The 27,217-nt window shown below is 37.2% G+C and overlaps 1 protein-coding gene across 2 annotated transcripts; it reads right to left on the reverse strand.

Moving 5' to 3' along the window:
• SEPSECS (Sep (O-phosphoserine) tRNA:Sec (selenocysteine) tRNA synthase) lies at window positions 1-26,719 on the reverse strand. 2 transcript variants are annotated; one of them, XR_005954418.1, is made up of 12 exons: window positions 26,522-26,691; window positions 25,026-25,180; window positions 22,502-22,620; window positions 22,256-22,414; window positions 21,563-21,716; window positions 17,867-17,969; window positions 15,590-15,719; window positions 15,324-15,415; window positions 8,159-8,252; window positions 7,451-7,541; window positions 6,013-6,315; window positions 1-245 (listed from the first exon to the last, which is right to left on the reverse strand). XR_005954418.1 is itself a non-coding variant. In XM_041458690.1 (11 exons), exons 1-11 carry the CDS (start codon window positions 26,633-26,635, stop codon window positions 6,066-6,068), a joined length of 1,461 nt encoding a protein of 486 aa, XP_041314624.1. In that variant the 5' UTR covers window positions 26,636-26,719; the 3' UTR covers window positions 5,799-6,065. The 2 variants fall into 2 exon arrangements, 1 of the variants encoding a protein (XP_041314624.1); XM_041458690.1 differs by lacking the exon at window positions 1-245 and having other exon boundaries at window positions 5,799-6,315; window positions 26,522-26,719.
• Between the last annotated feature and the right edge of the window lie 498 nt (window positions 26,720-27,217).

A 27,217-nucleotide genomic window follows, 5' to 3' on the forward strand; every position in this document is an offset into this window, starting at 1 on the left:
ATGAGCATGAGTTTTAATGACACTAGATAAAACATTATTTAAAAAAAATTATGTTGAAATCCATTTACTGATTATAAACCCTCTAAGAAAAAAAAGCTAGTGGCATGTGCACTTGCATCTGCTGCTGTTTTGTGCTCCAGTTGACTTCTTGCATAGGAGGTTCTGCATCAGTGGGGATAGCAATTCACTGGTAGGCATCCTTCCTCCTTTCCCATCCTTTTTCTGCTGCACTAGTAAAGCAGAGTCTAAAAAAAAAAATACACCCAAAATTAGTCAGTGGGGTGAGGGCAGAACAGAGTACTGGAAATGCATAGTATTAGAGAGTAGGCTACCACTGTGATGAAATGAGAGCTACATTTTGACAGTATTCTCTGGTGCCTGCACTGTGCAGGAGGTCAAGACTTGACTATGCATACTCTGATCCTCCTGGAGACTCAACACCTCCTCAACTGCACAGCAAGCATTTCAAGCTATTTCTATTTTTATGAACTTTCTAGACACTTTCCTCATCTTCCATATAAAAATGTCTTTACTGTATCCCAAGCCTCTCCACCCACTAAGCTATTTGCAATTCCTCTACCACTATTGAAATAGATGCTGTATAGAATCAGAAACCACAAGAAAACAATGAGAGTAGTAAGCAGACCTGTATTTAATTAAGAATTTATACAGTATGTTGCAATTTTTTAAAAGACATTTCTATAGAAAATAAGAGACATATTATTTTCCCTCAACAGCTACATTTCTCCATTTGACATATTGTAGACCAAACTAAGCTCTTTTCCCTTCTGGAGCTCCTCAGACTCCAGAAAATTGCTGGTTTAACTCCTCAACCGTAGCTGTGTCTGCAAACTAGTTCTACTTCACATGTGCTTGGCAGCCCAGTATCAAAGCAAAGCAGGAATGCTTTCCCCTACTGGGCACCAAATTCTCCTGCAGCCAGAGCTGAGGGCTGCACCCATGAACTGCCAGCTGAAGTAGTGCACCCTGTCCCAGTGCCTACAGAGGTAGCTCAGAAATAGTTTAGGTAAGGGACAAGAATGGCTGCAAATGCTCTTTCCATGAGTTTTCATAGCAATATGAGTTTTATACGTCGCAAGAGCCAAACACATATAACCAATGTAGAAAGCTTCAAAAATGTTGGAGACCTTGCTCCTTTTTCCTGTATTTTGGCCATGTGCTCCTCTGTACACTTTTCTTGTATTTTGGCCATGTACACTTCAATCACAAGAAATTTACCTCAGAAAGAGTTTTTGGAGAAAACAGATCAGGAGTAATGCTACGTGTTCATCATTCCCAAGTGGTGTGTTCCTACTTGGAGTGCCCAGAAAAAGATCAATAATACACACACCTCTGCTGCTGTCACTGTACGTGTACATGACCAATGCCTCCCTCCAAACAGCACAGGTGTAAGACAGCAGCCTAATATTTGTAGCCCTTTGAGAACAAGTAATAGGAACGATAGCACCCAGCTGAAACCCCTCTATTTTTTCTATTCACATTACATTAAAAATCAAACAGTTATAATTCTGCTATAACCAACTCAGCCTGGATTAAAATACAGGATCTAAAGGCAAATTAAATTTCACCATCCACATTAAGAAATCAATTCAGCTTCTGAACTGGATCAGCTTTGAATTTAGTTGAAATGCGGTTTGATGAAAGACTCCTGTTCAGCAGCAGATATAATTATCACACCCATCTTAATTAGACCATGAACTTGACTTTAGGATCCCCAAAGGAGTATTGAAACCTTGGTCCAGTTACACTGAACTTGGTCCAGAATACTGAAACTTATCCATCAAGATAAATATATTACCAGTTCTTTGATACAACAGATGCTTGATGAGTAATGGAGCAAATGCCTTTTTAACTATGTTTTTTTAAAAGGATTATTAAACTGCACTAAAGTGTATGCTGTTATCTTTGTAGGGAAAAAAGTATAATATATGAAAAACAATTATTACAGAGCACATGGAACACAATTTTTCAAGCACTAGTTTCAGAATTAAAAACATTTGAACAAAGGTTCTCTGTGGAGTGTCACTTTGTAACCAATTAAAGGCTTTAAATAGCTATTGTTTAAAAAAAAATTGTCAGTTATAGAAATTGTTTTCCCTTCAGATTCCAAATCCTGTCAGACCACGCTGATTAAAATGTTGCATTAAAAAAAAAGGGGGGGGAGACAATCTAATCTCCCCTTATAAAAGTAAAAGCAGCAACTCAGTTTTTAAAGTATCATGAACAAAAGGCTGAAGCCCATCTATCATTCACATATGGATCCATGTAATGATTCTTCAATTAGAATTATTATCTGTACAGCAGCTGAAGACTGAGAACTGCTGATACACTGCAGATGAGAACATTTGCTAGTCTCTGGGCTCCAGCCTTTCTTAAAAAATGATGATCACACAATATAGATTGCTCGGTTTATATGTGTATTAAGCTGCAATGCCAGCATTTGCATTTGCAACATTACAATTTTGCTTTCTTAGGCTCAAGAGAATTTGCTGCATCTGGTAGATTTTATTTGCTTTGTATCTTAGGCAATTGTTATAAGCAAAGCACAAATAGGCAGTATTATTGCTCCAAGTCCTTTGTTTTGTTGATTATCTCAGATACCACCAAAAAAAAAAGTAAACTAAGAGTGGGCCTGTGAGATGGGTCATTCAGTGTCAATTCACTTGTACTCTATTATCCCAGTGCTATTTTTATAAGGCAGAGCCATCTGCTCCCTCATTTCTTCCACCTGTATAGATCCAGATAGTCTAAGATGCAACATCAGAGGGAAAGAAAAACATCTCACACAACAGTTGCAGGCCCTGTAAAGGGGGAAAAGTCACTTCGGTGATTCAGACTGCAGCACCCTGAGTGGTCCCTGCCAACCCTTGCACCCTAGCTACATGCTGTGACCTAGAAGATGATGGAGGAAGGTAGACACATGATTAGTAGCTGTAAGACAGCCTTACTAAATTGGCATCTCTTCTTGGTGTTTCTACTAAGGATTCCTGCTCTATGAGCCCTGAGTATATTCTGGAGCCCAGGCAGCCCTCCCAGATGTCTCCCTCATAATGCAGAAGCTGGAGGCAGCAAGTTGGCTCTTACAGATTTTTGAGCCACGTGAAAGCCTTTAGTGATGTGTGTATGTAGAGATTAGAAAAAGGACTGCAACTCAAGAAGCTTTTCTACTTCACTGTACAATCTTGGAGAGATCTTCATAGAAGGCAAATACTGCTAATGCATTCATTATTTGTTTTACGTTGCACAGTTTGGCCACTGCCATCTTTCACAGGACAGCTTTTAGTGGGCAAGAGCTGCCATAGCCATGAAATCTCCCTGTAACTATTATACAAAGGAAATGAAACCTCTGCTCATGGGTACATGCTCCAGTGTTATTTCACTACTTTATTATAGACATTACTGAATAGAGACTAAGAAATTTATACCCTTACTTGAAAAATGCTTTTTCTCCTCTGCTGAATCTCCTCTTTCAAATACACTGTAAAGAACCATGTCTTCTCCACTTACTTGGAAGGATATTGCCATTTGAATTACTAAAAAATTAATATTAATTGAAACTGAAGACATTTATGGGGATAAAGCAAGCAAACAAAACTGAAAACTGGTACAAAAGCTTACCAAAGCAATATAACATGAATACTTAGTCCAAGAGTTCATACATCGTGGTGGAACACATTTCTCAAAAGATTTTAGATTTTCTCACTTCAGGTGGCTTCCCTAAGATCTGTGAAGAACTTGAATGACCCAAATTAAATTTTTTATTTGTTTTCAATTAAAGCTATCATATTTTTATTTTTTTTAATAAAACAGGTTTAAGTAAAAACCAAAAATACTTAGGTCTATGAACTCTTGTTCAGAGCTTTGTTGAAATTTTCAGCTTTGATTGAAAATGGGAAACATTTCAAAGACAAAAAAAACCCCATTAATTGAGGAAGCAGTTCAGTCTGTGTTAGAAGTGACTGAATTACTTTCAGCAGACAATAAATTATGAGACCAAAAAAGGCAGAAATGTCTTCCTCTCAGAGAAGGCAAATGCTATTTTCTTTATTCAGAATCAGGATACTACTCATCAAAAGGTTTATTTTATCTGCTATCACACATCTCCCTAAACTCTTGTAATAATAGTGCTAATATTCACATTCTGTGACTGGTCATCTAAATCAATAATTTATACTCATTCAGGCAATATCAAAAACCAGGAAGAAAGGTATCACTAAGGTGGTTTTCACTGGCTGCTCCAATATGCAGAATACTGAGGCAGTAAGCTGAAGAGATGTGGCTCCAAAGTTTCTGAAGTTTTACTGACTGGAAAAACTGAGGTACAGCATAGTCTTGTTAAAAAAAAAAAAAAAAAAAGGAGGTGGGGGAGGGAGAAGGAAAGGGGAAAGAGAGAGGGAGAGAAAGAAAGAAAGAAAAGACAAGCTATTTACATCTCCTTATAGCCACAAGGGCTCAGTGGCCAAGCTACCTGACGTGTCTCCTAGGATGTGTTTGTACAGCAAACAACAATGGTGACTGCAGTCTGGGGAGCTGTACCTGCACAAGCTTTAATCAATCTCATGTGTAACTCCAGCAATAACAATGTGGAAGCACAGTTCAACTTAAGCTGAAGATACAATGGACCTCATTAAGTGAAAGCCTCTTCATGATGATTAGCACATTATTAACTCCCACATACTAGCATCATCTCTTGCATGAATTCATTTGAATGTGCTGGACAGAATCTCTCAAAAGCACCACTATTTTGATTAAGTGAGTTACAGAGGGCTCTGAAGGATACATGTCTCAGATCCCACCTAACAAACTAACTAAAACATTTCCTGACACTTAGAACTCATTAATGGTGGCATCCTGAACAACGCTACCTTACAGACTGACAAAAAGCCTTTGAACAATATGCTGGGGTTTTTTATGCTTACTTTGAACAGTAAATTACATAGAAGCTATGTACAACGTAGTAACCTCAATTAAGAATAACTACACATTTTGCAATCTGCAGTACTGTCACTCCAGTGATATGGAACCTTTGTCTGAGGAACAGACTCTGAGTCTATTGTTTGCTTAATGGATTCAAATCAGCAACTGCACAGATCCACAGAAGCAACAGTGCCAATGGCAAGAGACACTACAAAAATGGAAGTATATCGATTTCAACAACAGTGGACTAAAACTGCCAAAATACTCTCAGGTCTCACTGGCTCTTAAAACTACATTACTCCTACATGGCATTCCTCCTTTCCAGTGAGTTTTTTTATCTGATCACCCTATCACATCAGAAGAATGAAAATAAAAAAAACAAAGCCAAAACCTCCCAGTGACTGTACCTCTTCACTTCACAACCCCTGATATTCAGTATTAAAGCTCCTTTGGGCTGCTGAACTATGCAAACGTTTTCAAGACAGGATATGAGGTACTCTAGGTTCCTTTTTGCCACTGGAGGCTGACTAGTTCTAGGTAGTTCATGACAGGTGAGAACACCTGAAAAACATTAATATTCCAACTCTGTCATTTACCCACACAGTCTGAACACTGTATTTAGTAAGTGCTATCCCAACATTTGCATAAATCTTTGAAAAGAAATGAAAAGTGACACATTCATTGATGAAAAACAAAGTATTTTGAGAGCAGAGAAATGTGTTTCTTGGATGGTCTATATCCAGGAGGGAATTCAGTCACTGCCACAGACAATACTGTTAAACAAAAACATGTGAATAAACATACTGTGATTTGGTAAACACTGTCCAAATAGCCACACAGATTGAAAGGCAAACTGTAAGTCTTTGAACATAAAGCTTTACTTTGGCAGATAGTAAGTGCATTTCATACATTGCAAAAAACTTGTGTCTGGTCCTTTGTTCTTGGAGAGAGTATCACCTACTTTCTTAAAGCTGAATTCCATCCAAATTTTTATTATTGTTTTCAATAACAAGAATAGAAGATCAAGAATAAATTTCTGCACTGCAGATGCATAGTCCTAACCCCAATACAAACCTGACACACTTCAGACAAAACCTTATCTTCCTGTGTTACTAAATCTGTATCTTCTAGTCTTCAAGTTGTTCTGTGGCTGCATTAGCATCACTGACTTCATTTATACTTTTTTCTTGCTTTGCTTCTTTTCTAAAAGTCTTCAAACACTTGTCAAGTCTTTTTAGGAATACATCTACATCTTGCTTTTTAATTCCAATTGCTGAGGCAGCATTGAGGTAAGCACAAGGATAGTCATTTGCATGTGACATAAAGCCTTTAAAAGTGTAGTTATTCACAGTTTGCACAGACCCACAGGGAACAACCCTGAAACAAACAAAATCATGATTCAGTTAAAGATGCCTTGACATTTTATGTGGTACTCTAGATTGAACACAATTACACAAGTTCCTATTGAAGTAGGGAGTTGCTATTCCTACCACTGATGCTCAATACCAGCAGAACTTAAAATCTGTTGAAATGCCAGGTCAAACAGCGTATACTACAAAATAATTACTTATGTAACAAAAGGGAAAACCTGAAACCTTCACATCAGGGAAAGAATTCAAAAGTTTTAACTTCAAAAATTGAAACTCTTGAACATCTCAGCCAAAGATGGTTAAAATTGCAGGACCTGCCAAGGTTAGGACAGGCAAATTAAAAAGAGCATCTAACCACAGTACATACAGATTTACTGACATTCATTTGTGCAGGAAGTGGAATAATCCAAGCTAATGAAGCATACCTTTTGATGTGGAAACATTCAGCTCTGCTACAAAAAAATAGCATTAAGTCTATGGCAGAAGTTAGCATGGCAGCAGTAATATTCAGATTAAGGAATGCTGCCAAAACAAATTTTAAATCATTCTCTTCTTCTAAAAGGTTTAAACCAAAATCATTACAGATTATTTGGCTCGCATTTCATTTTAACAGTGTCTGTAAATTCAGGTCAGACTGGCTCAGGCTATAGATTTTTAATTTTTTTTTTTTTTTTTTCACACAATTAGTTTCAGAAAGCAGATTTTTTTTCCATTTCACAAAATGTAGTGTAGGATATTAAAAGCTTATTCCCTTGACATCTGGCATAACCATATTTGTGCTGCAATAAACAAAACAAAGATCTTCTGTTGTAGCTTACACCTATACTGTAAGATCAGACAACATCTGGAAACTAAATGAAATCAAGGAATACTAGGGAATAATAACACTAAATTAAATGGGCATAGATTATCTATTTAGGATACCAAAGTAGACATAGAAAGCCTTACTGCTGACTCAGGCAGGGAGACATTACTGCTCTATAACAGTGATGACAAAGGGTGATTACTCTCTAACTCGTTATTGTTAGACTGCCTTCTGTAATCATGACACAATTGGTATAAAACACTTCACAGGATTTTGTACAATATATGCTAATACACCCCCCAACTCCCCCAATCTTTTAAATTCATAATATCCTTACCTTGCTCCAGAAACTTGTCTTGTGAAAAGCATAGATCCAAGCTGGGTAACAGCAGCATCATTAGTTTCATCCAGAGTCTTCAGTGACATGGCTAAAATAACATAAGGTCAGGTTAAAACTGCTACCAAGGTACTTTTTCTCCAAAGAACCACCACAAATGACAAGCTGCTTTCCAACTTGCTTCCAGCAAGAACCTAGTCATATATTTGTGTTCACATACATAGAAAAAAAAGAAACACTACATATAATTTTTAATTTTTCCACAAGCTGTCGCAAATTACTTCCTTGGTTAGACTGTATGCAGATTCTGCACAGGTGGGTAGTATTATTTTGGTGTATAGCAGAATTTTTGGTTAAAACAAATACCTTGAGTAGGAATTCCATAATTTCTTTTACAACACTAAGACGATGAGTAATTACACCCTAATTTACTGTTAAATCTAATTTTTATGAAGTATTATTACATGCTAACATTTTCAGCCTGTCTTGAATACATTTCTGTCAAATGAATATATTGGACAGGAGCAAAATAATGGGTCCAAGCTGCTACACTACTTTTATTGGAGATTACCTTTTTGGTAACCTTATTGAATTTTTATTCAATTGAGTAGAATGTAGTGATGTTTAATATATAGGAATGGTATTAGAAGTGCATTATGAATCCACAGTATATTCGATTTTTTTAAAAGTTAAAACCCCAACAATTACCTAAGGAAATGGGATTATGTGGCGTGTCTAACAGTCTCTCATTGTGGTTATCTGCCAGCTTCTTCAGCTCACTTGAAAGATACGAAAACATCTCCTGAAAAAAAAATGCAATATTTTTGTTATTAGCTATCAAACAGAGAAAATACCACCTATTTCACAAAACTGCTATGTCTCCATTACGTCCTACAGGTGCTCAGCTGATTCTCTTTTCATGTGTACCAAGTAAGTGGATCAGACAACTCTCTGAAATAATTCTATAAAGGAACAGCTCCATTTCCTGAGCACTGCTCTTATCTCTCAAGCTGATACAAAAGTCTCTATCAGGTCTAATATATGTGCTTGGGATGTCATTCATTCTCTCTGTAACCCTGAAACTTAGGGAGGTAAAAAATCTTGAATTTTTTGATTTTTTACCTTAGGGAGGTAAAAAATCTTGAGATTCCCACTGCACAGCAGGTCTTACCCCACACTACTTTTCAAGAGCCTTCTCATGCCCTAGCCCCCTAAGCCACTGAGAATGAGCTGTTACCATCACAGATGGCCATGTTTTGGCAAATTGCTTCTTACTTTGTCTTCTCTTTAATACATTCCAGACTAAACGCAGTATATTTTTCTAACATGTATCACACAATCACATTTCCCCCTAGTGCAGAGATTTCTTTTTCTGTATGAGAATAAAAATCCAGTCTCTTAAAGCGGCTATAAGTACACATTTGACTGTATTTTGTTTCACACAATATACACTCTCCTGAATAGTCAGCTCTGTTGAGCAGTCTGTCCTTTTCCTAGGACCCCACTCCTGTTCAAGTTGACTATAAGAATGCAAATACCTGCATTTCTGTTCTCATTTAATTGGATTGCACCTTTACTGTGAAAGTGTCATAAGACTGAGATTCATAAATACTTTGGCACAGATACAAGCCACACTGCACATAAAAGGTTGTTTCTCTTACTTCATCTGTATTTTATATCCTCCCTCTTCCCCTGTAGTAAGCTATGATAATTGCTCATGCTCTTCCTCAGTTTAATATATTCCTCTTCAGATATCAGCTCAAAACACTTATGGGCAGAGTGAGAATAAACACCATACTTATTGTAAGCTTTAGCATTTTTTCCATCCTTTTTAATGCTTAGTCTCTCATAAAAACTAGCAAAACCATACAGACACTGGGTAGCCTTTTTAAAAGGTATTAAACACCAGGCTTCTCCTCTTTCAGGCCATAAAAATTGTCCTGCTTATCTGCTTCAGTGTGTCTGCCTGTTTAAGCATCCTCATCAATTTCTGGACCTGACAAGTGATTTTTCATTCTTTAAATAGAATTACCTCTTCTGTTTGTAGAGCGGTATCCTGCTTTGACCTATGGACTCTGACAGATATAAATTACAGCTTGTGATCAAAATTATGCTTTTGAACAGAACCTCCCCAAGGTCTTATGAAACCAAATGAGGTTTGTGGCACCTAAGTTAGAAAAATGTTACAGCTGCTTTTCTTGAACCACTGCAGGAAACCTTGCCTCCCTTCATGAGCAACTAAATTAACACAGCTCCCCACCTGTACTTCCTAATATCACAGAACAAATATAGATGGAGAGAAAAAAGGATCCTCTTACTGTCTAAATGAATTAGGCTATTGATACAACTATCTACAAAAACATAAACCTTCTGTAATCCTTGAAAAAAACCCAAAAAATTGGTAGGTATCTATGTTTAATTATCAGAACTTGAAATCTGTGAAAAATCATTCTTATTTCTCATAAACCAAGTGACTTTGTGGTTTCAATTCAGAGTTTATTTACAGTTCACTCACAGAAGCTGAAAAATATTTATGTTTCAAATGTTCAGACACTTCTGTCTTTCCTCTGGTCCTTCACTGTATATAAGCACATTATTAATTTGTTGCTTTCCATAATAAGCATCACTAATATACTAGCCCTTTTATTAGTATTTTTTTCTGGAATACAAATCATAAATTATTTTGTGCTCCCTCTGCTGGTTATTTACTTCTAAAACTGAAGCAAAATATTGTAGAAATACACATATATTATGAGATAAATTAACATATAAATTCTATGGAGATATTATTGCTGAAATTAGTACTGAGAAAAAATATACTGGAACAAGACCAATTTCCAAATAATTTTTGTGTGTTGTATCTAGGAAATTCTCTGATACATCTCTCATAGTATTACTGAAAGAACTGCTGAAAGGAATACTGGAAGTACTACTGACAGTTGGTACAAAAAGTTACCCACTGCATAAATATATTAAATATAATTAAATATATATATTAAATATAATTAATTCTACTCAATGAAATTAGGTCACTAGATGAGCCCTTACATACACAGGAATTCGTTAAAACAAAGGAGAATGGAAAGATGGCAAAAAAACCCCAAGTATGTATTTTCATCAGACTAAGGCTACATGAACACGAATTCAAAGTTTCCTGTTTTTATGAACAATACTATTTTGCATATTTCTATTGGAAGCCCTCTAGACATTTTATAGTTTCAGAAGTTTGTTCCAAAATAGATTAACTGCCTTTCCAAAAAAAAGGATTAAAGCAATATTTTTGTGAGGTCAAATCTATAATCAACCTCCATTATAAAATATTTCTCATATATGGAAAATTTATAAGCACCCTAAGCAATTATATATAACTGAGCTCTTACATAATAGATTTTCTGTAGCAGGCACTCAAGTTTTCTCCAAAGCAGCCAAATATTATGCTGAAGTTACACTGAACAACTCAAGCACTAAATGTCACTTAAGTTTCATTATTAATTCACTCCTTTACCTTAGAAACTTTTCACCAAAGCTCATTAGGCTAGACAAATGAATGCTAAACTATGTGGAAGTGTCTTTCACTTCTGGTTCTTTGAGCACCTAAGCCAACAAAACACCTTTAAAAACAAAGAACAAGTCTGAACAACACTGTCTGCATCAAACAGGCCAAATAACTCAGTTGTTTGGATGAAACAGTCTACTTCCACATACATATACAAAAATATTTTCAAGAAGTGTTGTAACAATCACTAAAAATATTTGAATCATACTATATTTACACTATAAAACTATTTTTAATAAAACCTACACTAGTATAGGTGACTATTGATTTGTTGCTCCATTGTGATAGGCACTGTTCTTGCAAACGAAAATAACAAGAGGGAAACAAGTAAGGAAAAAGCCAGTAACTCCAGAGAAAAAGAAGATGGGGGTACTGAATCAGCCATCAGTCCCACACCAGGCTGACAAATAGGCAACTGATGAAAGCCAGGAAACTTCTTGTGCAGAGTTGAAACTATCCTAGCCTGCTCTAACCACCCAGCTTGCTTGGACTCTCAGTCTGTGACACTGCCTTCCTCCCTGGGTCACTCTCACCTGAAAAGACAAGCTGAGCTCAGGGAACAGTCATAGAGTTGTGGGTGGTGCGGAAGAGGACACTGCACAGGAGTCATTTTACAGCCTCTTCACCCTCCACACAGACTGCCAGCTCTCCTAGGCTTGCCTGAGACTGATCTCATCCCACTTTCCTTTGCAGCAGCAGCTGTTTTATAATGCACCCATCACAGCCTCTCCTGCTTGGTGCCTCAGGAGGACCTGCTGCTTCTGAGCTGCAATCTGACCAGAGCACTTGGTGCACCACACCACCCAGCAGAGGAGCTGCAGTGCTGGGCAGGGAGACCTGCCAGCAGATGAGAAACCAGAAGGAGGCTCAGCTTCTTGAATTGCAGCCAAACACATGACAAACTATATGTGTATGTGTGTGACACCTGCATATACTACACACCCTCCTAGGCAGATGCCCTTGCACTGCAAGAATTTTGTTATGGATTTACAGAAAGTTTTAAAAACATGAAATTAATTACAGAACCTTGAAATCTTCATATCATCAGTATCTAACAGAAAGTGCCCAGTAAACCCTGCCAATCTGATTTGGTAACACTAACATTCACATTTTTTTAGAAGTCTTTCTTAACAACAGCAATCAACACATTTTCTCTTCAGCATTTGTGAGATCTGTGACCCACACCTCAACACAGGTTTTAAGTATGGAGGCCTCTCTGAAATTTCCATTCATGCTTGGCACTTGTTTAATTACACACAATTTAAAGCAGTTAATTTTAACTAATTTGCCTCCAGCTACTCTAAAGTCTGAATATGGTTACATGTACCTCACATGAGGAAAATCCTCCAATATGCTCATATTTGACATGCTACAGTGTAACAAGCTGACTAGAAAAAAAAAAGAGAAGTAACAAATGTCTATCTTGCTTTGAGATTTTTTTACTTGTTTAATATCCCTTGTTATAATGGCTTTCCTCCTCTTCCATCGTAAGTAGAGCAGCAATACAAACTCACACTGAACTGTACAAATAATTTATTCCAATCAGAACAACTACATCAACGATAACTCATGAAACATAAACCCATTATTATACTGAATTGTAAAACCCAAACAACTTCCTCCCACTCGGTATGATTTTAAGTATTTTAGATACATACTCCATAAGGACATAAAAATAACTCCAGTTTTACTCTCAAAGTATGCAGACAGATGGATACCAATATAAAAAGCTCTATCACATCCCACAGTAACACAGAAATGCATTTAAGAAAATGAGAATTATCTTGATTGTTAAGTCTAATGAGGAAATCCATAACTGCTGTAAACAAAACCATCACCTCTTTAATAATACCGGTATAATAATTAGTTAAGTGGATTAGAAGGACCATATTGGATAATAGCAGGTATTAAACCTGGCCTGTAGGGTTCTGAATGTAAACCCTGAACACAGGGCTCTTGTTCTCCATGAAATTTGAGATGATAACTAAGCCTGCTTATGCCATTACACAGTGCAACAACTATATTTACTTCACATGGCCTGGTTTAGACAGACACATACATATATGAAAATAGAAACTTTTATGACCTAGAAATGTAAAATACAGGACATAACATAGCTTGTACTGAGGCATCAGAACTTGCTATAAAAACACAACCTTTACATAAAGTTCTTTAAGAGCAAAGGTATTAACAAATTTGTCTATGGACGAGCTGTTATCTGCACTGCAAAAGGACCTAGAATTGCCTACTGAGATCAGAAAACCACTGTTACAACCATCACATAAACACAGAAAAAGGAATTCTGAAAAGTCAGTACTTCTTCATATCACTACATATAATCTCATACTCTTGGACAATAGCACACTCCACAACTCCCAGTTTGTAAAAAAATCTCACTCCATGTACATGCTCCTCTCCCTCATATAATCTCTTCCCGTCCTGTATTAAATAGCTAATCTGTGTAAAAGAAAAACTGGGCAGATTATTTTGTTGTTTGTGTGAAACTAATCTCTTCTCAGGAATATTCTGGTCTTTCTGGCCTAAGCTCAAATAACCTGAAGTAACACCCATGTGAATGAGGATCAGGTAAAAAGAGAAAGAAAAAAATATACCTGAAGTTTTTTATAGCTGATTTTTTTTGTGTGAGTAGGTGCAGCTGCACCAATATAGAAAGGAGTACTCAATGTCAAGCTATAAATAGTTCCTGCTGGAAGCTTAATAGCTCTGCCTCTGCTTCCTCAGAGCACAGGCAATAAACCACCACTATTGCACTTTTACAATTCAGGAACAAACAGATTTAAGCAAAAATGTTTCTCTTTCTATAGCAAATCCAATAAAATAAACATATTTATGCCATATATAAGGCTCTGTTTATAGAGTATATTCACATTTGAAATAAAAAGACCTGAAGTTGTAAAAATATAATACTGTATTCACTTTAGAATTCTACTTCCAAGAAAATTAGATGACTCAAAGTATACAGCTATTCATTAAGACATTTATGAAAGAATTATTATTTATGACTTGGACAATATTTCTCATGCCCTTTATACATGTGCTACTGGTAGAAATCTAACAACAAAATCAGCATTGTAGAAAACAGTAAATTCATTTGAGATTCTTCTGGACATAAAAGAGAAAAAATACAATTTCCTTTTAATGAAGACACAAAACAAAAATTGCAATACATACAACAGTCCAGAATAAAATGCTGCAGTAGAGGCAACAGTAACTGCTTTCAGTGTTTCACAAGCTGGTTTCACTTCAGTTGCACAGATCACTTCTTAGTCATTGTAAGGCTGCTAAGTTGGTTTGGTTTTCTATAGTCGAGCTATTCCTATGGGACCTCAGTTCCAGTAGAGAGTTTATAGATGCCTCTATGAGCAGCTAGAAATAAGTCACAGCATCTAAAACTACTGCTCTGCCACATAATCAGAGACAGCAGCAAACTGCCAGCAGAAAACACCTGGAACATAGCTTTCAAATAAAATAATGAAACAGATAATGCATAGCTTAAAATTATTAATTTAATAGTACTTAATTCACAGTATTTCCTTATATGAAGACTCTATAAAAAGAATCTTGTGCATTACTATATAAAGAGAGAAAAATCATATGCATTAATTCCAGAATGAAGGATAACTCAAGATATACAATTTTAAATCTGACATGCACTGGATTTTTTTGCAGTGGAATAATACCCAACTTAAAACCTATAGTCTGTGAAAAGCAGAGAAGAAACTTAGCTGTGTGTCTAGATGAATAACTAAAACAACAATATTCTTCTCCTTTTGTGGAATGCACAGTATTTATAACCCAACCAGAAGCTGTGATTCTTCAGAGAATGTGGCACACAAACATTTAATTAAGCACTATCATAGCACAAAGGCACAACAGGGACAAAAGAGGAAGAGCAAAGACCTGGGGTTACTCTGGGTGTCCAATCTCCTGGCCTGAAGCAGTGTGACTATGATACTAGAGTACAGCATTTCTCCATTTAAGTTTTTGTGGACAAAATTCTACTATATTAGTCACATTTAGAAACAACAAATATGAATACTGTACAAGATAGCACAGGCCCTCCGTTTAGCCTCCCAGACTGAACAAACAACAACAGGGAAATCATGCTTACTCATGAGCACCATTTAGACAAGAAGTAATTGTATCATACTGACTTTCCAGATTCAGAGCTCTGAGCTCAGAATAAGTTCAATGGTTTTCTAGACAGAAAAGCTGGGTTTACTACACAGAGCAGTTTTGCAACAAGACTTTGTTAACAGCCGACTTCAAGGAAATACTGCTTGCCAGAAAGCTTACCTTTCTCTCTTTCAGTAACTTTTTGTAGCCACTGGCTCCCAGAGACAGAAGTGTAATGAGGACATCTAAAGAAGGAGATGCAGATGCTCTTCCTGAAAAAAAACCACCAATATACAGATTAAAGTGGCAAAAAAAAAAAAAAAAAAAAAAAAAAAAAAAAAAAAAAAAAAAAAAAAAAAAAAAAAAGTTTTATACAAAGTGAAAGCTGATAATCAAGTTTTCTACAGCAATTCTGTATGGCTGAAATCAGCCCATGAACTAGTTACCTGGATACATTTTGCTGATCTCCTGAATGAAGGACTCGTTGAAGCCAGCAATGATAGCACCACCTACTGGAACCATAAAATTTTTGTCCAAGCTCTGAACAAAAGCATCTATTCTGCCAACGCGAGCACCCTTTATCAAAAAGGACAAAAAAAAACCATCTGCAGCATACATTAGAGCAAAGGGAAACTGATAGCATCATAATTACATACAAGTGTAGCTAAAATAAATATAATTCCTGAAAATCTTAAGATACTGCATTTGTGATCAAAATATAAAAATAATGGTATTACCTCTTTTAGCACTGCTTACTATTAGTACCATTGTCTGCCTAATATAGAACCTTACAATTTCCCATTTTGCTGTGATTTAAAATATCCATTTTAGTTCCTGCAAGTCTAAGTGTGGCTCCATTTCAGCAACAATCAAAAAGAAACCCCTCAAAATTTAATTGGAATTATACAGTTAAAACTGTTCAATCCTGAACAATTTTTACAACTCTCACAATAAAAGGCTACAAGTTAATGCTTCATTAGCAAAGCTTTTTACAATACATATATAAACTTGCATTAAACAAACAGGCTTATTACAGCACTCCTTCTTCTAAGGCTGATTTCAAAATCAAGATTCAAGTACCTTCTTATAGTAGACATCCCCCACATCCTTATACTAACCACTCATATTTTCAAAGGAAAAAATGTAGATGCTGCAGTACACCTTCAATTTGAGTAGCATGTAACTGTAAAATGTACAATTAAAAAGTATGAAGCATAAGAGAACCTGAAAAGTAGGTTAAACCCCATACATACAAAGTACATGCAAATAAAATATTTTTAAAACTACATACTAAATGTAAGAAGTAGAAACAGAGTTAATACCTGTGGCAAACAGACTGAAAAAAAGCTGAGCCAACTAAACCTCATTTATTAGTTCTGTTTTGATAGCTTAATGCACAGAAGAACACTCCAAATTTGTCAGCTTTTTGTTGGGAACATGAATGCCAGCAGCTACCATTTGACTAAATTGACAAGAGAACACCAGAGGAAAAGCACAACATGAAACAGTCTCAAAAGCTTTTTCCTATGGTACTCTTGCAAGCCGTATTCACACTGCACTCAGCATATACATATTCCTAAGTATTCCTTAATAACTACTTTCTCATAAACAGAAAATTTTCTAGCACAAATAATAAATGTTGTTAAAAAATGTAAAACAAATCAGAGCTCAAATGTATGCATTTGCATAAGCAAAGAACAACCTATTGAGTCTAGAAAAAACACCAAAACACAGTAAAAATTATATTTGTAGCATTATAATCTGAAATGTTTATCATTAGAATATTTCATGCAGCAAAACCCAGAACTTCCACAGCCTCATTCATGCTAGTTTCTCACTAAACTTGAGCAAGTTAAATACAATAAACATGTACTAAGTACCTTACAAATAAAGCATATACCATTTTCTATTTCATAAATTCCTTCAGTCTTTCAAGATTTAGAAATGTCAACACGATGTTCTTTCACAATTGTACGTTAAGCTGGTCTGTGTCCTGTTAGTAATGTCTAGGCAATCAATTAAAAAAAAACCCCAGCATATTTTACATTACTAATAGTTCAGGATCCTCTGGATCCTATTAAAATATAACCCCCTATTCTTTTGAATAGGTAACAGAAAAGAGAAGAACAATGCACATACAATACAATGAGGAAAAATGCAAGAATTCTGTTTCATGACTGATCTTAGATATCAAGCAACATCCACTTCAAACTAAACAGCAACAGAAATGAAACTTTTTTGAGCATAACACTGAACCTAAACCAGTTTCCTCAGCCATTCTCTGTGCCAAAAATATTTTCACAGCGACAACGCCTATCAAATGCTGCTGTAGAATTCCGTACCCTCAACTAAAAATCTGTAACTCACTCTGTTGAAGGCTTAATTTCTATAAAAGTATGATCCATTATGTCACTTTTAGTGAACAACTTTAGGAAATATTTTAAGAAAGTTTAATAAGGGTATTTCTCCACTATAAAGACACATGAACATATACAAAAACTAAATAAATTTAGGGTAACATAAAAAGCACATAATAGAAACAACAATTATGCTTAAATTGTATTTCTGTCTGTTGTGCTTTCCCAGAAAATTGTTCAAATATCAGACATGCATGGGATTATTCTCAAAGCTATGAAGCATCTGATCAAATTTGCTAGGTTGTCTACAATCACAGATTTACTTATACTTGCTAAAAAATATTATTGGTAATACACAGCTCCTACCTGCTGGATAAGATGCATACATTTTGAAGACTGAACTCCATATGCATTGTTGACAATATGTGGAATGTCATAATTAGCACAAATTACAGCCAGCTCCTCCAGCCTGTGAGCATAAAATTGTAATTTAGAGAAGCATTGATTACTGTAGCTCATCTTACAAGTCAGACCATTAAAAGACTGAAAGGTCTACAAGGAAGTCAGAATGAGAAAAGCAACTTTTTTGATTAGTACCTCAAGGCAGTATTTGTCATCTTAAGCTATAAAGTTAAGATGAAAATTCTATTATATATAGAATATATATAAATTCTATTATATATATAATATATATATATAATATATATTATATATATATATTATATATATATATTATATATATATATTATATATATATATTATATATATATATTATATATATATATTATATATATATTGCAAATTGTTGATCTAGTCTGATGATTTTCTTGCTTCGCTTTAAGCTTTGTCTGGACACCAGGTAATATATCCCAAACCATTAAGCTTTAGATACAAGCTTTTTGTTGTTGTTGTTGCTTTACTATTAACTAACATAGCTTTAGCTAGTCACTTTTTTTTTTCTTTTCTCTAATATTCAACATGAAAAGAGTCTATAGCAGTTTCAAGAATGTCTTGGGAATCAAAAGCATCCTGTAACAGGAAGTTTTCACATGTTTCTCAAAGAACTAGTATTTTGATCCTTTGGCTGGAATCTCACTTGCATGCTTCAGGTAAAATCATTAAGAGAAAATAAATTCTTTAAAGGAATGGAAAACCCTAAAATATCTGAATATGGACATCAACAAATTGAAAATTTGTTCAGCTGTTTACTTTTCACTTGTCTTTAGAGCCCCCTGAAATCACAGTAAGCTCAACCTGGATTGATTAATCAGTCAAATTAAGATTTATGTAAGCACACTGATCATTTTAAGTAAGATCCTTCAGCATTTTAAACATATGCAGTACCTTTTTCTGAAGCACTCCAATCATGCTATATTTAGAAAAAAATTACTCATGATTTTCCCCAAACTTCTGAAACTATTTTAGAAATATAATCTATTTGAAAAAAAAATAGGCAATATAAAATAATTTGAAGTGATGATAAAGGTAATATTACCTTTAAAAAAAAAAATCAGGAAACTACTTCCAATGCATTTTTACTCTATCTCCTCCTGTACAGCCTCTCACTGTAATTTACTGACATACATATAAAATGTGACAGAGTATGAAAACATTTTCCAAGAGGTGACATTCCTTTGCATTCTATTTTTATTACATTTTCTAGTGTTGTTCTGCAATGCAAAATTCTGCTGCAAGTGTCACATTAATTTTTCCAAACATAAATTCTTAGGAAATCATCATCACCATATTATCCTAAAAAAAAAAAAATCAAAAGTACTTTATAATTAGGAATCACCAGTAATATAATGTACATATTGATCTACAGTCAAGATATTTGTCAGAAGCTGCATTTCCAATAATTTTTCACATTTATCACCACAGAATTACAATATATTCTGAGTTGGAAGGGACCCACAAGGATCATCAAGGCCAACTCCTGGCCCTGCACATCACAATCCCCAAGAGTCACACCATGCATCCGAGAACATTGCCCAAATGCTTCGTGAACTCTGTCAGGCTTGGTGCTGTGACCACTTCCCTGGGGAGCCTGTTCCAGTGCCCAAGCACCCTCTGGGTGAGGAACCTTTTCCTAATATCCAACCTAAACCTCCTCCAGCTCAGCTTCTGCCCATTCCCTTGGGTCCTGTCACTGGTCACCACGCAGAAGAGATCCGTGCCCGCCCTCCTCTTCCCGTCATGAGGCAGCTGTAACTGCAATGAGACCTCCCCTCAGTCTCCCCTTCTCCAGAATGAACAGACCAAGGGACCTCAGCTGCTCCTCATGTGCCTTCCCCTCATTAATAGAATACTTGAGGAAACATATTACGCAGGGCAAAGTTTTTGCCTTCTGATGTGCTGGTTCTTAATCAGACGCATTCCTCTCCCTCTAAAGAGACTCAAAGGAACATAGCTTCCCTCTTACAGGCTTCTTGTCAAGTGTAGGCACAGAATTTCACCAAACTAGAAACACAAAGGGTGTACAGCTATGTATGTTGATCTTTCTCTCCTTCTGAAAATTAAAGGAGCAATAACCTGTGTTCTACAATTACTGAAAACAGAAAAGTCTTTCTTCCCTAAAAATATTCTATTGAACAATTAGATCCATTGTGCAATACAGAATGAGAATGCTACAATTTGAAGAGAATGTGTTAGCATGCAAGGGAAGCAAATGATGCACAGCATCTTTATGTATCTGCACCTGCTTCCAAGGCTTAGAATACAGCATTGAAAATGCTACTAATTATATCATAAAAATAAAGCATTAATGGAAGTTGGCTACTGAAGTTCTTAACAGTCACAAATACAGAAGTATTTCCCACTTTATTCTTCCTTTCTTTCTCTCCTGTTTGTTAAAGTTCATGAAAAGGAAGCTTTGTTCTTTTTTTTTAACTACTGAAAGTTAAAAGATACAGGATTCTGCTAAGTACACAGAACCAACTGAAGAGGACACTTTCTCTTTTGTTCTCTTTAATACAGTAGTTTTACAAACACCTTACAGCAACAGCAGGTAGAATACTGAAAAAGAGGGTTTATACACTAGAGAATTACTCCCATAGAGTTAAACAGTACTTCAAAGGAAAGCCATAGGTACGGCAGCCATAAAACGACAAAAAAATTTAAAACACAGCCACCACAACTAAATAAAGCCTTACAAATGCAGATATTTAAAAACAGACATCTAAAATTGCACCCTCCAGAAATGCTGTCAGGGTTTTCCTTCCCATAGGAAGATGAAGGTTATGGCCTTCAACAGCTGACAGTTTCTTTTAAACAAAAAGTACATTCAAATCTTCCTATTATAACATATACTATAACATAGTGCCACTATGTAGTAATTCATCTCTTAGTTGTAGAGGACAAAACAATAGCAGCATGTCAAAAAGAGGAAGCAGATAAGGGGAAGATTCATTTACCCAAGCTATAAAACAACCATTCAGTTTTGATAGCTGTGATTTAAGTTAGCCAATAAATCTGCAAGTCAACTTCAAGCAATGTTCATAGTATTCTGACAGAATTATATGGTTTTAACTCTCATCTTTCCCTCTAGCAACTAGGTTAACCTGTGATAAATACTGGGGTTTTTTTAAGGTAGGAAAGGAGAGTGAAATATAATTTTACTTGCCACATTTTAGAGTCAACAACATTTCTTTCCTATGCTTGTGGAGAAGAGTAAGAAAAGGTAACAGTAACATCTAAAAAATGGCATTAGATATGGAGCTACATTTCCTGGATTATGTTTCCATGAGAATCTACTTTTACTACTTCCATGAAATTTTACGAAAACCGCTAGCAAAATGACGTGAATTTCACCACAAGAGAGCAACATTAACCTCACTTACACAACAGAAGAAAAATCTTCTGAGTAATTTTCCCTTTTAAATATACTTTTCTGGAAGAGGATTAAAGAACCTTTTCTAATTTCTGGCAGCAGCAATTTCAGGAAAATGGATGCTCAAAACATGGAGGTGTTGCTTGGGTTTTTTTGTTGTTGTTGGGGGGTGGGGAGGATGTTTACTTGTTTTAACAGTAACAAATAGCACACTTCTTACAGAGACTGCTTACCTATCAGGTACCCTTGGAGCAAAGCAAGATGTTGTAGAATGCACACAAAGAATATTTTCAGCACCAAGAGCCTTGATTTTGGCCTCCACTGCTTCAAGGTCTGTCCGTAGCTCATCACCTTCTAATACATTTTCTATCACCACAGGCTCAAAACCTGATCAAAAAAGCAAGAACTGAATGTAATTCAACAAATCTGACTAATTGTGGGGGTTTAGTTCCAGGATACATTTGAAAAACACATCATGCTACTATTGTTCTGATAGATTCTAACAGAAAAGACTGTGCAAATCAGACAGATTGTTACCTTCTGATCACAATTCCTAGGACACAAGCTTTTGCATAAATTTGAGAGAGAGATTTGAACCACGAGCTTTGGTTTTACATAACTCTAAGGACAGCAGATTAGCATCTTACTCTGAGGGTGAACTGTAACTTCCTTAGTATTGTGTTCTCACTTGACTCCTTTATACACCCCTGTACCACTGCACACACCTGCATTTTGCAAGGCATTATGAAGACAGCATGCACATTTTAATTACATGTTAGAAATCAGGAGTGCACAAATAAAACAGAACTACCATGCATTGGGCCTTTTTTGTATCTTACTACAAGGATATGAATTGATCACTCTGATAGATGGAAGTTTTGTATCTGTTGGAAGAACACTGTGTCATCAATCAGTTACCTTCTTACCTGCAGTTATCATTGATTTAAAGCAAGATTTTTGGTCTATACGTGGCCAGATAATGTATTTTGCCTTTGGTCTCTTGTGCCTCAATGTTAAAAAACACAGAGTTAGACTCATGCCTGTTGCCATAGGAACCACAAAGCAATTGGTCACTGTCCGGACACCTGCATGTAAAAAGCAAGTCAGAAATTAACATGAAGAATCATGATGTAACTTCACAAACAAGTGAGATTTTTCAAATTTACACTTACCAGCCAGTTTTATAACATCCAGAACTACTGAATTAGTAAGTTTGTTCAAAAGGCTTGAACCTGCAGCTTTGGGCTGTACTGCAGAAATATCACCTGACCTTCCAATTCCATGGATCAACCTAAACAAAATAAGATGAAAACACGCATAAAGATTTTCATGTTGCAAAGCCATAAAGCTTGCTGACTGAAGAGAATTTAACTTGATAAACAATTGTGGAAAACTTTGTGCGCAATGCAACATCAATATCTGCCACAATCAACTCCATTTTAACAAACAACTCATATTTGTATGAAATTTTTTAACAGTAGATTAACAATGTTCCTGTATGCAAGTAAAAACTTTGAGAAGATCCACAGCAGCAGCACCTTAGCCTCTGGCAGGTTTCCTTTTAAGTTTCCTTTTTTTTCCTTTTCCCTTTAAGTTTCCTTCTAACACCTCAGCACTTCTTGATGTTTGTCAAAACAGCATTATAAATGCTGACATGTTCAGACACACAACCAAGGAAAACAAAAATTAGTTGTCTATAGTGTAGTGTAGCATAGGCATAGTGGTATTATAGATACTCCTTTGACAAATGCTTCTTCTCCATAAGGCAAGGAAATAATATATACAAAGTGATATACATGGATATATGCATCGCTTTGCCCATCTTATACATCTTCACTTCATCTATCATTCTGCTATTCAATGTTATCTATCGTGGAATACTATGTCTTTCTGCAGTTTGTTTATAAATTACGGTTACAAACTGTGTTTGTAAATATTGAACATTATTTAGTTCAGGAGTGGAGGATCCTGAAGTAATTTATAAAATACAAGCTTACAGACCAAATTTACCCCTGGCTGAAATGCAGCAGCTGCTCAAGTAAGCTAGTAACAGTATACACCTACTTATGCTTTAATTCCTTTTTTGTCTTGGCAACAGAATAAAATGCAGTCCAATGAGTATATGATATTCAGAACTTCTTAGAGCATAGTTATACAGCTTAAATTTATTTTCCTGTTTCAAGTTCTAAGTTGAAATCAACAAACACTTGATTGAAACTTACATATAATACTCACTCCACCTAAAATATTTTCTTCCCTCATTCTTGCTGTGTTTTTAATAGCTGTCTCATAACTGTACTTTTAATTTTGTGCACTTATGTACTGCTTCCTAAGAAGTAATCCTCCCTAAGACTGCCCCTTTATTAAGCTAAAAGGAGAGACAGCTTGAAAACCATCTCCTGCTACCTCCATCACTCCCAAAGTCACCTGTAAAACTTACTGCAGAAATAAGTGGAGGGGAGGACACCTTGCTATTGCTGACACTCACAGGAGAAGTGAGATGCCAGGTGACAGAGCTGCATTGGAACAGCAGTAGTGAACACCAGTTCAGGCTCCCTCTGGCCAGAAGCCAGGCACACTTTCTCCAGCACTGTCCAAAAGCAGAACTTCCGCAGACATCCTCCCCTACCTTAGTCTAGAGAGCTGTACACAAAAATAAAAAAGCCAAACTGATGGATCACTGGATTTTGGCATTAATTTATCATGGTACTGTAGGGCTTATGAAAGCCATCAAGCCTAAGTAACTCAACCTCCGTATGGTAAAGCTTACTAAATTTCTGATCTCTAATATATTTTTGTGTTTATCTTTTGAGGAGAAACATCCTGGAACTTTCACTTTGTTTCACTCCTGTTGGACAAAACATCACAGCAAGGTACTCAGCACAGAACTCAACACACACACACAAAAAAGTACATCCATAAGGAAATTAACGCAGAGCCTCTAAAGTGATAGAATCCAACATTCCCATTAAGAAAGTGTCAGAAGGGCTACAAGGTAATAACAGCTCTTTTTGTCTTTAGAGATCTCCTTACTTCATATAAAATCCATTACAGATGACTGGGGGTTCATCTGCTTATCAACTATTCACATTATAAAGCTATTAACAAATATAAAAAAAACCAAATAGCTGTTCACTGTCAGCGTTCAATATTGTGCAACTAGAATGTGCAGTAGTTTTTAGTAACAGACAGATGAAAAGCTGCACCTTGTTATAAAAGGCATGTAATGCATAGATTATTTTAAACAGTAAGATCTCACAAATAGCTGTTCACTGTCAGTGTTCAATATTGTGCAACTACAATGTGCAGTAGTTTTTAATAACAGATGAAAAGCTGCACCTTGTTATAAAAGGCATGTAATGCATAGATTATTTTAAACAGTAAGATCTCTGCTTCCCTTGTAGAGGACAACTCAACAACTTCAGCTTCAACAAATTCAGTGTACAGGACATAATCCTGACATTTTTGCTTTGTTCAAGAATTTCTATAGAGTTATTAATGAAAATTTAATATAGAAAGCTGTATCAATTCAATTATCACATTATATTATTTTTCTCAAATGCTATCAAGGTCTTAGATAAACAAAACCACAATAAAGTATGCCATTGGCAAGCATTAATAACAAACCTGAATAATTCAAAATTGGCAAGCATTAATAACAAACCTGAATAATTCAAAATAGTCAATAATTTGTACCTGTAATGCCTTCGGGCAACAAGACCTGACGCCACTCTTCCTTCCCTCTCACCAACACCACAGTTGCCCAGGAAGTTATTGCTATCCATTATAGCAAGTTCATGAAGAAACAATTCAATGGTGCTTTCATCCCATCCATCTTCAGGACATTTCCCCTTAATAATAATAATAATAATAATATAAATATGAAATTTGGAAATGAAAAACGAACAAAACTTTACACAACTTTTTTGATTATTGTTACCCTTCTTCCTCATGTTAAGCAGCAGTTTGTATTTTCATTATTCCCTTTTATACTACCTAATGTTATGAAGCTGTATTCAGAGAAAAGTTAAATAATGATTTTCCCATGTGTTAAATACAATTACATTAGCACATCCCGACATCAAAACAATCAGGATATTTTTTACCTTCAAGTGTTCTCTATGGTACACACAAAACCACTGCAGGGCATACATGTTAATTACTCCATAAAAGCCTACAGATTATTTGATGCATTCTCTAGACATGATGTACAAGAACTCAACAGCAAAAACTGCATAAAAGGGAAGATATTCAGATATTAGAGAACCAAACACATGAGCAGAAGGGAAATATAATTTTAATGTAATACGTCTTCCTATCCACACATGTTTCTTTCCAGTTATTATCTAATAGGGAAGGAAATAATTACCAAAATATGTCAAAACCTGCAACCAGAAACGTGCCCTTTCTTGTGCTCTTTACTGAATTAACAACTGCACCCATTTTTGCAAATTGCAGACAAGATTCTCAAAGCAGGGACCCACAAAACCATGAAGACTTTTTACAGGTCCAGAGGCTTTTTCACATGGCCCAGTAACAAAACAGCCAATTCAGTAAATCTAATTGGTTTCTGAACTGTGGTATCAAAGTTAAGTTGGAAACAGTAGAAGACGTGACTGAGGATGCCGAAGAACTGAAACATTTGCTAATTCATTGGCAATGATTTTAATACGCTGTAGGCAATGAGATACATTGTTTTGGCACCTTACAAGTATCGCTTTTTGCCTCATGCAACAATGTGCTGGTATCTTACTGTTTTTAAACATTTATTTAACTGTTTGCTGGGCCTTTCTCGGCAAACGCACAACTCAGGGCAGTAATTTTCCTCCCAAACGCGGCCTTTCACTCTGGGCTCCGTCAGGTCCCTGGGATCAGGGCAGGGGCTCTCCCGCGGCGGCGCCGTGCCAGAGGGCAGAGTCCGTGAGCCCGGCCGGCCTGCGCGCTCACGGGGCTGCGCGGGGCCGCCGCGATCCGGCCCGGCCCGGGGGGCGGCTTCCCCGCCCAACCCGGCTGCTCGGAGGGCCGGCGGGCGGCTCGAGGCCACTCTGCCCTCTAGAACCGCGGTGCGCGGAGAGGCAGCTCTGCCGCAGCGCGGACGGTGGTGCGCAGGGCCCGGCTGCTGGATGCCGCCCTGAGCGGCGGTGCCCCGCTCGGCCCCGGTGCGCAGGGGCGGGGGGCGGCGGCCCCATTACCTGCTCCAGCAGCGCCCGCAGGCGCAGCTCGTGCGCGCGGCGGCCCTGCGCCCCCTGGCGCACGTAGGCCGCCGTCACCAGCCGCTCGCTGCAGCCCTGGTTCTCCGCGTTCATGGCCGCGGCGCTCCCGCCGCCGCCGCTCCCCCTCCGCGCCGAGCGGGCCTGTGCGAGCCGGGCACTTCCCGCCGGGAAGGGGCGGGCGGGGGCGGTGCGGCGCAGGCCGCAGCGCTCCGCGGGGCCGCCCCTGCCCGGCCCTTCCCGGCCGCTGGGCGGGGCCGGGCCGGGCCGGGCCGCCCCCGGTGCAGGTGCGGGGCCGCAGGGTGCCGATCCGAGCTTGGGGTGTGTCACAGGCGGGGTCCCGTTGAGCGGCATCCCGCCAGAACCCAGAGTGCTGGGCTGGGAAGAGCCTGTTGGTGGGCTAGTGTTCCCTGCCCCGCAGAGTTTAGCATGGGGCTGTTGGGAACAGCCACGTACCTCCCCACTGCTCCGACAGGGCGAGGGCGTTCTCTGCTCCTCGGGACTTGTCTGGGGACACGGGTGCTTGTGGGACGATCCTCAGGGAATAGCAGCAGCCTGCTAGGGCTGCGGGCGCAGCCCAAAACTGCATCACAAGGACAAAGACATGTTACCCAGCGAGACATAATTTTTTTTTTTCTTTTTTCTTTTTTCTCCTCCACACCTTGGGGAAAAACAGTT

Source organism: Pyrgilauda ruficollis, unplaced genomic scaffold (assembly GCF_017590135.1).
Source record: "Pyrgilauda ruficollis isolate IOZ18807 unplaced genomic scaffold, ASM1759013v1 scaffold1, whole genome shotgun sequence".
Taxonomy (NCBI): Eukaryota; Metazoa; Chordata; class Aves; order Passeriformes; family Passeridae; genus Pyrgilauda; species Pyrgilauda ruficollis.

Bases quoted from the DNA above. Each gene is read 5' to 3' on its own strand.
- SEPSECS (XM_041458690.1), bottom strand. From the start codon at position 26,635: ATGAACGCGGAGAACCAGGGCTGCAGCGAGCGGCTGGTGACGGCGGCC. The intron at 21,717-22,255 runs GTAAGAAGGTAA...TTTTTTGATCAG, and splicing joins TAAATCAATGATAACTGCAG to GTTTTGAGCCTGTGGTGATA. The intron at 7,542-8,158 runs GTAATTGTTGGG...ATGTTATTTTAG, and splicing joins ACATAATCCCATTTCCTTAG to CCATGTCACTGAAGACTCTG.